We start from the raw sequence: 13049 nt of genomic DNA, 5'->3' as shown, positions 1-13049 counted from the left end.
GGAGCTCCAAAGTTTGGGCACAGAGGGGCTCTCCAAACGCAATGTGGTGTCCGCTAACAATTTGAGCCGATTTTCCATTCAATTTGTTAGCGGACACCATGTCGCGTTTGGAGAGCCCGTGATCAGGGCCGGCCTTTGGGGCGTGCCAGCTGTGCAACTGCACAGGGCGCCTCAAACTTGAGAGTGAAGGGGGGCGCTGCGCTGGCTCCCTCCCCGTCGGTATTTTTCTTATGGAAGAGCAGAGAGGGAGCGCCCAGCGTTTCTTCTGTGCTCAGGCGCCGGCGCCCCCTCTCTGCTCTGAAATGTCCGGCCGGGACCCGGGCGCGCTGCACTCTCTCCTCCTCACACACAGGGGCGGAACTACCGCCCGTGCAGCCGGTTCATTGAACGGGGGCCCCGAGGGAGAGGGGGCCCCTTCAGCCTCCAGCAGGGCCGCCATCAGGGCATGACTGCCCTGACTCCAGTATGGGGCCCGGCCGGTAGGGGCCCCCTTGGGGGCCCCCCTCTTGTGTGTCTCTCTCCTCATGGGGCCCCCGGCCCCATGCTAAGCGCCGGGGCCGGAACATCTCTGTCATGATTTCTCTGACTTCCGGTCATGTGACGGCACCGTCACATGACCGGAAGTCAGGAGAACCTGGTGTCATCGATTTGGACGAGGATTCTGCAGGGATCGCATGGGGGTAAGTATAACAAGTTTTTTTTTTTTTTTAAATACAATTTACTAGGAGTGGGGGGAATGGGAGGTGCACATGTGGGGGAGGGGAATGAGAGAGGTGCACATGTGGGGGAGGGGGATGAGAGAGGTGCACATGTGGGGGAGGGGGATGAGAGGTGTGCACATGTGGGGGAGGGGGATGAGAGAGGTGCACATGTGGGGGAGGGGGATGAGAGAGGTGCACATGTGGGGGAGGGGGATGAGAGATGTGCACATGGGGGGGATGAGAGAGGTGCACATGTGGGGGAGGGGGATGAGAGAGGTGCACATGTGGGGGAGGGGGATGAGAGAGGTGCACATGTGGGGGAGTGGGATGAGAGAGGTGCACATGTGGGGGAGGGGGATGAGAGAGGGGCACATGTGGGGGAGGGGGATGAGAGATGTGCACATGGGGGGGTGAGAGCTGCACATGGGGGAATTGGGAGAAAATGAGCTGCACATGGGGGAATTGGGAGTAGGGGGATAATGAGCTGCACATAATGAATGTGGGGTGGGGGACAGTAAATGATGATGGGGTGGGGAGAGCAGGACATGATATAATGAATTGGGGCAGGGGGTGCATGTAAATAATGAATGCGGGGAGCAGGAAGTATAGAGTAGGGGGCGTTGCGGATGCAGGAGTGTAACTGGTAACAAATTGGCGGAAAGAGTAGAGGTTCTAATTAAATTATATATTAAGTGCCTATTTACAGTTAATGGGGGCACCGTGGTGGATTACAATTTATATTTGGAATGGTAGGTTGTATAATAACTAACCATATATTGATGGTGGATACACGTCTGTATTCAGCTGCGTAATGTAGAAGTTGGGGAATGTGCTCTAGATAACTGTGTTATTTTATGCAGAGACGAGTCCTGGCTGGAAGACGTAATGGCGGTCTGTGCTGGATGAAGGAGAAAAGCGTAGCTGAAGGACTTCACCTAGAGACGTCACCAGTGAGTCAGTGTATTACATGTACACTTACACTATATACTATGTACCGGGCTCCTGTGTATAATGTCACTGGTGATCACTGTATTACCTGTACACTGACACTATATACAGAGCTCCTGTGTATAATGTCACTGATGATCACTGTATTACCTGTACACTGACACTATATACAGAGCTCCTGTGTATAATGTCACTGGTGATCACTAGATTACCTGGACACTTACATTATACATACCATGTATAGAGCTCCCGTGCATAATGACACTTATGGTAATATTAGTAATGTGGTGGTAATATTAGTAATGTGGTGGTAATATGTGGTCTGGTCATGGTGTGGCAGTTTTTCCCCCTTCTGTGTGGTATTATTCGGTCACTATGTTGTGGTAATATGTGGTCTGGTCATGGTGTGGCAGTATTCCCTGTATGTGGTATTATTGGTCATTTTTAAAAAAAAATGTATATGACACATTCCCTTAAAGAAAACTAAATAAAAATATATCTAAAAAGAGTATTGGATATTTTAAGAAAATTTTAATAGGTTAGAGTAGGGCCCTGCCAGAAGAGTCTACCTTATCGTGGTGGCGGCTTTAAAACTTTTCAACTTTTGTTGCTTGTTATTACTTGATCATTTGATTAATAAAAAATGCACTTGTTGTTTTCACCTACATGAGTTTAATTTTTTTTCTTTGGGGGGGGGCGCCAAGAGGGATTTCGCACAGGGCGCCATATACCCTAAGGCCGGCCCTGCCCGTGATGTGCCTAAACAGTGGAGCTCCCCCACAAGTGTCCCCATTTTGGAAACTATACCCCTCAAAGATTTTATTAAGGTGTATAGTGAACATTTTGAACCCAGAGGTACGGCACAGAATTTGTTTACATTAGGTCATCATATTGAATAAGTTGTCATTATTCTTGAGCGCAAGTGCTCACTACTTGAGTTTGCATCGGGTACTTAGGTATGCACCATGTACAGCGTGTGCTCGAGTGACATGCTCGAGTCCCTGCTCCGCATGTTTCACGGTTATTAGACACCCAAAAAAAAACATGCGGGGACGAGGAAAGCCCCAGGCGAAACGCGCATCGGATCCCGGTCACAGGGGTTAGTACATACTCTGCTACTTTGCACAAGCTTTAATATTGCACACCATGTTCATTTATTTTTACTGCATTATTTTATATTTATTGTTATGAGTTTGCACAATTGGCACTATGCACTTTATTGCTGCACTCCTTTTTCAATATATGCAGTATATTTCTGTGGAGTATGGTTCTAATGATTTGCACTTTATGCATGTAATTCAATGATAGCCGTAATCTACCCTTGTGACTTTTTTCTCCCCATGTGTTTCCTTTCCCTGCTTTACCCATATTATGTGGTTTTTAGTATATTTATTCAATAATAAATGTTATTTTTAAACATATCTAGTTTATGTGTCATACATGTAGGTCTTCTAGTTATAGACACGTAAACACTTAGTTACCTATTAAATTATATGCTAATCGTATATTATCCCAAAGATTGCAGTAAGATTCAGCTCACATTTATCCTGTGCTCTGCTCTGAGCGCTTACACCGGGGTTTATGTGTAAATCTCTGAAATACGTGATTCAGATGGAAGCCCTGGCAGATGGAAGCACTGTGGACGTCGTCTGGCCTATGATCCGGTGGTGTCCGTCTTTTTAGAAGTGCAAAATAGTGCGGTCGGCCACAGTTTTCTGCACCACTGAAAAGACAGACACCACTGAACAGAGGCCAGAAGAGTCCAGAGTAACTCTACTGCATCATTACACTGAATGGATACATCAGGGGTTTTCATCTGAATCAAGACTTTCAGAGATTTAGATGGAAACTTCGATGTAAGTGCTTAGCGTAGAGCAGAGGATTCATGTGAACCGAGCCTTAAAGGGATTTTAAGGGACTATTTTTTCCCTATGGGGCTGAGAATTGAAAGGAAGGTAGTTGCTGATTACCTTTCTGTTCAGCCTGGCACCGGCTCAGAGCACTGACGGACCACTCCTGCTAGCGAAGCAGCTCTTCGTCTTCCGAGCTGCTCTGTCGTCACAGTGTGACTACTTATGTCATGCTGATTGATAGCTGGCTCCACGCAGTTAGGCAGCGTTGAGCTGCCAATCAGCATGACTTCGGCTGTCACGCCCCATCAACAGAGCAGAGCGGAAGAGAAGCCGCTGCTCTATTAATGTGATGTCACCAGAAGCTACAGAATTGCCATCAGGAGTGGTCCATGACTGTTCTGAGGCAGCCAAGATCAACATCAGGCAAAACAGACAGGTAGGTAGGAACAAACTGCCTGCTCTTAAGAAAAAAAATAAAGCGTCTTGGACAACCCCTTTATGTACCCCAAAATGCTACCAATAGCAGCTTCAACTCAACCCACAAAAAAAGCAAGTCCCCACTCTGGTCCGTCACCTGTCAGTGGAATAATAGGAGATTTACACGTTATTGGAAGCACAAAGGCTCTGGAAAAGCAACATGGCTACTACCAAAATAAATGCAGCAAAATCTGCACTGCCAAATCCAAATTCTCCTCTCCTCTCTGTGCCCCACAGTGTGCCTAAACTGCAGTTAGCGACCACATGTTCAGAATTACTGCAATGGGGAGAGCCACTTAACAAATTTCAGGGTGCGAGTCTCCAGAAGCACAAGCCGGGCACAATGTACGGGGACTACAATGTACGGGCACTACAATGTACAGGCACTACAACTGCATATTAGCAATTTTCACTCTGAAAGAGAAATTTACTCTACGAAAGAGAAATTGCACAAAAAATTGTCAGGCCCATTTTCTCTTGCTACTCTTGTGAAAATGAGAATTTTTGGCCTAAAGCAACATTTTTTTAATGGTAAAAATTTTTTTTACGTTCCAACAATATAAAATTCCGCTAATCACCAGTGGGTTTAAAATGCTCACTGCACCCCTAGATAAATGCCATAAGGGGTGCAGTTTCAAAAGTGGGGTCACTTGTGGGTGGTGTTTTGCTGTTTTGGCACCATGGGGGATTGGCAAATGTGATATGTCATCCACAATCTGTTCCAGAATAAATTATACTCCAAAAGTCAAATAGCACTTTCTCCCTTCCGAGCCCTGCCATGTGCTCAAACAATAGTTTCTGAGTAATTCATATGGGGTATCTGTGTACAAAGGAGAAATTGCACAATAAATTGTGGGGTTCATTTTCTCCTTTTACACTGAAAATTTGGGGCTAAAGCATCATTTTATTAAATAAGAAAATAATAATTTATATATACCATATATATATATTATATAAAATGTTTAATTTCTTTCTTCCACATTAAGGGTTAACAAACTTTCTGAATGCAGTTTTGAAAATGCTGAGGGGGTGCAGATTTTTAAAATGCGGTCTTGTTTGCAGTTTTTCTGACATATAGACCCCAAAAAATATAGGTTTTGTAAATTTCATTGAAAAATTGCTAAACTTCTAACCCTTCTAATATCCTAACAAAAAATAGACATTTAAATAGGATGCCGATGTAAAGCAGACATGTGGTAAATGTTATTTATTATTTTGTGAGGTGACTATCTGTTGGAAGGGCATACAAATGTAGCTGATAATATTGATGGCCTATACTGAGGATAGGGAGAAGTATGCAAAAAGGGATCACCGAAAATAATTAATGTTTATTGTACATGAAACCAAAGACAACATTAAAAACACTTAAAGAGCCAAATGACTGTTGATCACATAAATCAGGGATGTCAAACTCAAATACACAGAGGGACAAAATTAAAAGCTTGGACAAAGTCGCAGGCCAACCTTGATATTTATTAAAAAAATATCTACATTTGAGGAAGTTGTTCCTTATCAAATATAGCGATAAACGTATTCATATGGAAAAAACATAAAGGGGTTATCTCATCAAATAAAGTACATTTCAATTAATAAGTCTTAGAATAAAATATCAGAATAATGTAATATGTTATGTAAGAGCAGTAAAAAGCATATGGCCTAATTTAAATATGTAATAACAAAGGATAAAGAACCTTGAATAATACAGGTAATAAAGTAGGATGACAACAAAAGTGCCCCCAAACACAGTAAGACACCCCCACAGTAAATTCCTCCACAGTATCCTTCACACGCACGGTATAGTGACCCTACTGTACCCCTCTCCCTCAATCCCCCCGCCAAATCATGGTGACCCCATCACAGTATGATTGTCCTACTGCAGGGGTGGGGAATCTCAGGTCCGTAGGCCATTTATGACCCTCGATCACTTTTCATCCGGCCTCCGGGCAGATTTCTGGGGACCACAGTGCTTGGGCCAGCAGCTGTATTTTGATGGCCGCTGGCCCATTAATTTCTTCTTGCTCTGTGAGCACACAGTCTTCACTACTGAACAATGAGGCGCATGCAGTGACAGATTACATCTTGACACCAGTGCCAGCGTCAGGACTTACTTTGTGGGTGGAGGTAGCACACCATTTGTAAGGCCCCAAAAGGATGGTATAAATATCCAAATGGCCCTTTACAGAAAAAAGATTCTCCACCCCTGTCCTACTGCAATCCCCACACAGTATAATGGGCCCACATAGTGCTCCATACAGTAGAATTGCCTCACATGGTGCTCCATACAGTATAATGGGCCCCACATAGTCCTCTATACAGTACAATGGGCCCCACATAGTGCTCCGTATAGTATAATAGGTCCCAGACAGTGCTCCATACAGTATAATAGGTCTCATATAGTGCTCCATAAAGTATAATGGACCCCATATAGTCCTCCATACAGTATAATGGCCCCACAAAGCGCTCCATACAGTATAATGGGCCCCACATAGTCCTCCATACAGTATACTGGCCCCACATAGTGCTCCATAAAGTATAATGGGCCCCATATAGTGCTCCATACACTATAATGGGCCACATATAGTGCTCCATACAGTATAATGGCCTCACATAGTGCTCCATACAGTATAATGGCCTCACATAGTGCTCCATACAGTATAATGGCCCCACATAGTCCTCCATACATTATAATGGGCCACATATAGTGCTCCATACAGTATAATGGCCTCACATAGTGCTCCATACAGAATAATGGCCTCACATAGTCCTCCATACAGTATAATGGCCCCACATAGACCTCCATACAGTATAATAGGGCTCACATAGTGCTCCATACAGAATAATGGGCCCCACATAAAAAAAGAACGCTCACCTCTGCCCGTTCCCTTGCTGTTCCAGTCTCTTCATTGTGTTTTCAGATCCTCTGCACATCTTGCTACAGCGAGACATGACAACATCTCGCCCGCTGCGCTGAGACGTCAGACGCAGAGGGGGAAGGATGGGACAGGTAGCGTCAGCTGATGCTCCCTCCTGCATCATTGCTTTCAACTGTATCGGCATCTAGGATGCTGATACAGTTGAAAGTGTGGTGCTGAGTGAAAGTGCGATGCCAGGCAGAATATACTCACTATGCAGGTCTGCGGGCCAAATATACTCACCATGTGGGCCAGATTTGGCCTGCGGGCCAGAGTTTGACATATGTGATCTAATTAGATAGAAAATATTGTACATTTAATCTTTCTAGGAAATTAATTAAAAAACGAAGTACTTATTACAATTGATGGTGGAAGACTTTTCATTGTTGCTTTGTAGATCCAGTGTCAGATGATAGTATGAAATGGCCACAAGAAAAGAAGGCCATAAATAAGTGTTGAAAAGGGGATTGTTTGGGGGAAGTTGTGAATTTAAAGCAAAGAGAAAAATGCTGCATTGATTCGTTCACGGTTAATGAAAATTGATTTCAGATACAAAGAGAGTGTCTTTTAATAAATAACTCCTGGCCCCTGTGAAGGGCAGCGCCGAATCTAAATGAATACAGCTCTTTTCATGAAGTAGTGCTCTTAGCGATAATGCAAGGGATGCTGCATGGTTTTGAAAAGCGGTTTTGGACTGGGAATTGTCTGGCTCCTTTTTCTAAAGCAACGTCATGGGCATAGACTTGTGGGAAGCGTTAAGTGTTCAGCAGTATAAAAGAACGGCCCTGCCTTCATTTGCTACTTGTAATAATAGTCTTAATGGAAGAGGAGCTGAATCAATACATCAAGACAGCTGTTAACTGATTATTTTAATGGAATCTAAACAGCTTTTCTATTCCCTCATTTTGGAGTTTAAAAATCTCTACAAATGACAAGAACGTTAAAGTTGCGTCTCTATATACGTCAAACTATGAATTCACGTGCAAACTCCGTAGGCACAAGAGCTTACAGAACTTCAACATAGAGGATAGTTGCTGCGAGGACTTCCGTGAAATTGGACTCTTACAACATTGGGAAGCTAAGAAAGTGTTGAAGTTCTATGTTACATAAAGTCCTAAGGAATACCTAGGAGGACAAGGATACTAAGATAACTCTCCTGAATGTGGATGATTTTTAACAACTGGATATGTCATCACTCCTAAAGGAAGATATGGAGAAAAAACTTTTCAAACCAAAAGGACACACTTTGTATGAGTTCATCGAAACAAAGTCCAAAACCAAGGAGAGGTTTTATCTATGTGCCTCAGGTAATATATAATGTATGTCAGTGCTTCGCCTTCACTTATCAATCGTTATAATCTCTTACATGTTCTCATTTTGCATCAGGGTCTCATTCGTTAAACATTTAACTGTATAATTGTGTTGCCAATTTTTACATTTTAGAGAAAATTTATACTTTTATATACATTCTTTTTAAGTGAAGTTCTTCTGAATCTGCCATTATAGATATGTCTCCTGGTAAAACAATACAGCAATATTGTCTGTGTTAATACAGTATGTAATTCTGATTAGTAGATAAATTCAATGAAATTCAACATGAGCCCAAGGGGCTTTTTTTTTTATTTCTGCTTAAATAATCTACCGCATATATTTCTATATCTTTTATATATTTTAAACTAATATTTTTTGCTGGCTACAATATGAAAATTATAACAAGGTACAGATGAATAAAATAAAGACAAGTGGAAAAAACAGATATAACCTAGTAGTGGCAAAACTGATTTAACACCTATGGAAAAAGCTTACAATAAAAGGCTTACTCATAAACATGGCATCATCCCAAGGTGGCAGTTTTCAGTTCCCACCAAACAATTTATGAAGCCCTTATATGTTTTACTGACCATAAACTATTCTTACATCAGAATTCACTAATCTTTTCAAACATTTGTTTGATTTGTCTCCCACATGGCATACTTGTGTCATCATGACCCATTTTTTTAGTAGGACAATCGGGGACTGTCTGATTTTTTTTTTATTGTTCAGTTGAACAGCCGGATCCCAATCAATTTGGATTTTTTTTTTACTATGCAAGTGCAAAGAATCAGGATGATGTATGGTAGGCATGCATGTGTCATTTCAACAGAATGAGAAAACATGGTGAGAAACTATCTTTAGAAGTATGCAGTAAGTCATATTGGAGAGGTATATACTTGAGTAACAACTAAAATTTAAGGTACGCCGATGTCAGGGTGAGCCAAAAGTGACTTCCTATATTATCTGCTCCTCTGTCTGACACTGGCCCCACTATGGAAACACATTACTTATTAAAGTAGATCTGGAAGAACTCCTTGGGTAAAGAGTCAAACAAAGTTTTTGCTGGAGAAGACAAAGTTTTGCCATTTCCTTCAGGCCTTATTGCTTTCTGTGCAAAACTATAGCTCATGTCTAAAAGACCGTAGTTGGTGTATCTCTTTGCATACAGTGATACAATAAAATTAATAAAAACAACTGTTTTGCATCTATAGTTTTATGGCAGTTAAGAAGTAAAACATATAACAGTATTTACTTGATATATTTTGCAATTATTAACCTGTGAATCAGGGAAAGGGTTAAAACCTCATGCAAAACCCAGCTAACAAAGTATTAACAGATCATGTCATTTAAGAAAAAAAATACTGAATTTTATATTCTATAGGTTTACAAAAATTTTGACCAATTTCATTTCTTCAGTACAAATTTACAATTTCTGTGGATCTTCAGCATTAAAATTAACATGTTAATGCTGTTGTCAATTTAGATTCCCACTCGCAGTAGTAAGTCAGTGCCAGTTCTTAACACTAATCACATGTAAAGCATTTTATATTAATATTTAATAAGCATGGAAAAAATTATCCTTAATGTAAACTCCGAAACACCTGCTTGCGTATGCATAAATATATATAGCAGGGGAAGGGTTACAAATTCAAGTAAGGTTATGTGTTTCTGCTTCCCATTTAGGCTGACATACATCCAAAGCAAATATTGGTATTGTGTGTTTAAAAGATTTGTGCTAAGTTAGGAAGTTTATCCCCTTTATGTAGAAATTTACCAATCAGACTCTTGGAATTCTACCAATCCTGAGAATGGGGCTCTGAAGAGCCCGGTCTAGATACACTGGAGGTTAAGCATGCGCACCTCCATTCCATTCATTCTTATTTGACTGCCGGAGATTACCAAGAGCTGTGTCTGACAGCAGGGAGTATGGCAGAAAGTACCACAGAGCAAGAGCAAGTCAAGGTCAACATCTAGACAATATTGAAAGAAGTACAGTCCAAGAATCCAATACAGCAGATCATTGGATTCTGCAAACTCTGGTGTCTCAAATCATTGGACTCTGCATGTTGAATTGTCCTGGTGGAAGGCTAAATTGAAAAAGCACCAAGTCTTGTTATTAGTGCACTGGACTCATCCCTAAAATCAAGTAGTAGGACAAGCCCCAGACTGGCAGGTAGAAGGGTAATCAAAACAGTCAAGGGGTCAGCAGCAGATAATATACTGAGAGATTGAGGGGAATTCTGAAGCAGGGAACAAACTGTGTCAGAACTAAGTAGGAGCAAAGAACAAAACCAGGTAGCCTAAACTAATAACTGACACAGACATATGTACCTGAGAGATTCAAACAGAGCTTTCAGGCAACCTGACCAGAGATCTGATATTTGGCCCACTAATCGGGCTCACAGATTGGCTGACTATTTGACTACACAAAAGGATTGGACAGTGGTGTGCATAGCAATTATTGGGCCAAATGGTGAAAAATTCCAGCACAAGAGCCTAGTGAGATGAGTATATACAATATATTTTAAATATATATGCAAATAAATGCTTAAGTAAATTGATTTTACTGACATTTTTACCCAAAATATTGGAAATCTCTAACTCCCTTGTAAATGATGAGAGAATAGGATGGACAATTTAGGACCATGTGTTTAATGGATGTTTTGAGAAAGTAAGGGCCATTGGACAATCAGTAAAGCACATGAACAACTATTAAGTCTTTATTGAATGACACAAGAGGAAGAAGAAGGGAGGGGTTACTTACATCAGAGAGGTGCCTACAGGGAGAGAGGGAGGACAATCTTCCAAAAGGCAAACCTGATTGCAGAGCAGTATAACAGCAACAATACAATGACAATACAATACTGTATGATTCCAAGTCTTGGCACATGGAAGGACCATTTAAAATTCACCAGGGATTACAGCCAAGACAAATTTGTTGAGATTTAAAACATGGGAGGTACAGGTATCTTTTAGCTGTTACAATCACTTCAAAGGATTGTCCCCGCTCATAAAACTTGATAAGTACAGTTTGTTGTAAAAAAAAAATGTTCTTTACTTATGCTCCTGAGTCCAGCGCAATGTCTCCACCACTACCCTTGTCTCCGTTACTTAGCTGCAGCAGTGGCATCATCTCAACATCATTGTAGCCAATCACTGAGCTCAGCAGATCTGTCCATGTAAATGGCATGAGCATCTGTGCAGTGATTGACTGCAGCAATGTGGAAGTGACGTCACCGCTGCAGCTAAGCAATGTAGACCGGGGCAATGGCAAAGACACTCTCCTGTATGCAGGAGGGTAATTAAAGTACAGTTTGTATGTTTTTTTTTTTTTTAATGAACTGTACATAACAGGAAAAGCTTTCTTTAAAGGGACAACCCCTTTAAAGGGGACCTGTCACCAGAGAAAATGCTATTAACCTGCAGATATGGGGTTAATCTCCAGGTTAATAGCATCACTAACCTGCCCAGTGCTCGCACTTACCCGAATGCAGCGGGGAGAAAATTAACTTTATTCCTCCTGGCAGCGTTTGGGTTTCAGTCACACGGGCAGTGCGTATACATAGTATACAGAGTGGTGGCTGTGACTGTGCCCCCGGCCCTGACTGCCACTGGCTCTGCATTGAGGCCGGCTGTCGGTCAGGGCCGGGGGTGCGGTTATAGCCAGAGCTATAACCTACCTTTGAACAGGTTGTGTATGTTTGCTGCGAGGCACTGGTATACTACCACCTGTGCTAGGTCTGTGCAAGCCACTCTTCAATGGTGTGCTAGCTCAAGTTAATTGCATAGCCTTACATAGCCAGGCTGTGGGTTGGATGGTGGGCCTGATCTACGCTGATTCCAGGCAGCAGCAAAGGGTTATTGTGTGAGCTCAGACCCAGGTTAGATATGTTCTTCACTGGCTGCCCGTAGTGCTCAGGGGGAAGTAGCGGCAGGCGAATGGAACGCGCACAAGACTTATCAGAGAGATGAAAAAGTTGTTATATTTGTGATCATGTTAAGAAAACCTATAGCCATTCCCCTGGCATGATTTGTATGACATAAATTTATGAGCAGGTTATGAAGAGCAAGCAAGTTAGATGTTTCACAAGTTTTGGGGGGAAAAAATCATATAGCAAACTGAATTGTCACATGATCCTTTGTACCCTCTCAATTTAACGGGATAAGGGAATAAGGAGAAGCTTAACCCCTTCACGACCTTGGCATTTTCCATTTTTGCGTTTCTGTTTTTTGCTCCCCTTCTTCCCAGAACCACAACTTTTTAATTTTCCGTCAATATGGCCATGTGAGCGCTTGTTTTTTTGTGGGACACCATTCATTTTGCCATATGGTGTACTGGAAAACGGGAAAAATATTTCAAGTGCAGTGAATTGCAAAAAAAGTGCAATTCCACAATGTTTTTTGTTTGTTTTTTTATTTACCATGTTCACTAAATGCTAAAACTGAGCTGCCATTATCATTCTCCATGCCAGTAGAAGTTGGCAGATACCAAACATGTATAGGTTCTTTTTTATTTCAGTGTCGAAAAAAAATACGTTTGTAAGAAAAAAAATGGCGCCATTTTCCAAAACCCGTAGCGACTCTACTTTTATCTGGGGCTGGGTGAGGGCTTATTTTTGCCAGCTGAGCTGATGTTTTTATTGATACCATTTGGGGGTGTGGCGCCCTGCTGCGCATGGTGCCACAGAACCCAGAAGGGTGCATGGATATATTTCTCCACAAGAGGCCCTCACTACATGCACACACCTCCACCTTCCACCCTAGACCATCCAGATGCCACCTTTGACACCCTTAAGGACATGGCTATAAAGGGCCTGCAGCCCCTGGAAACAACAGACACTGCT

At 42.1% G+C, this 13049-nt stretch overlaps 2 protein-coding genes across 4 annotated transcripts in view; one reads left to right on the top strand and one right to left on the bottom strand.

The window, feature by feature from the left end:
* LOC141159456 (uncharacterized) overlaps positions 1-13049 on the bottom strand; it is a 511885-nt gene that overhangs the window by 355626 nt on the left and 143210 nt on the right. The window lies entirely within an intron of this gene.
* Positions 7663-13049, top strand: part of EXOC1L (exocyst complex component 1 like) — a 40333-nt gene continuing 34946 nt past the window's right edge. The window contains exon 1 of the mRNA XM_073645465.1: positions 7663-8198. Coding sequence (XP_073501566.1) covers positions 8078-8198 — 121 coding nt within the window. The 5' untranslated portion in view covers positions 7663-8077. The remainder of the gene's footprint in view (positions 8199-13049) is intronic.

The sequence above is a fragment of the Phyllobates terribilis genome, unplaced genomic scaffold (assembly GCF_046119375.1).
Source record: "Phyllobates terribilis strain yellow unplaced genomic scaffold, ASM4611937v1 Scaffold_1__5_contigs__length_1240528914, whole genome shotgun sequence".
Taxonomy (NCBI): Eukaryota; Metazoa; Chordata; class Amphibia; order Anura; family Dendrobatidae; genus Phyllobates; species Phyllobates terribilis.
This window is presented reverse-complemented; position numbering and strand designations above follow the sequence as displayed.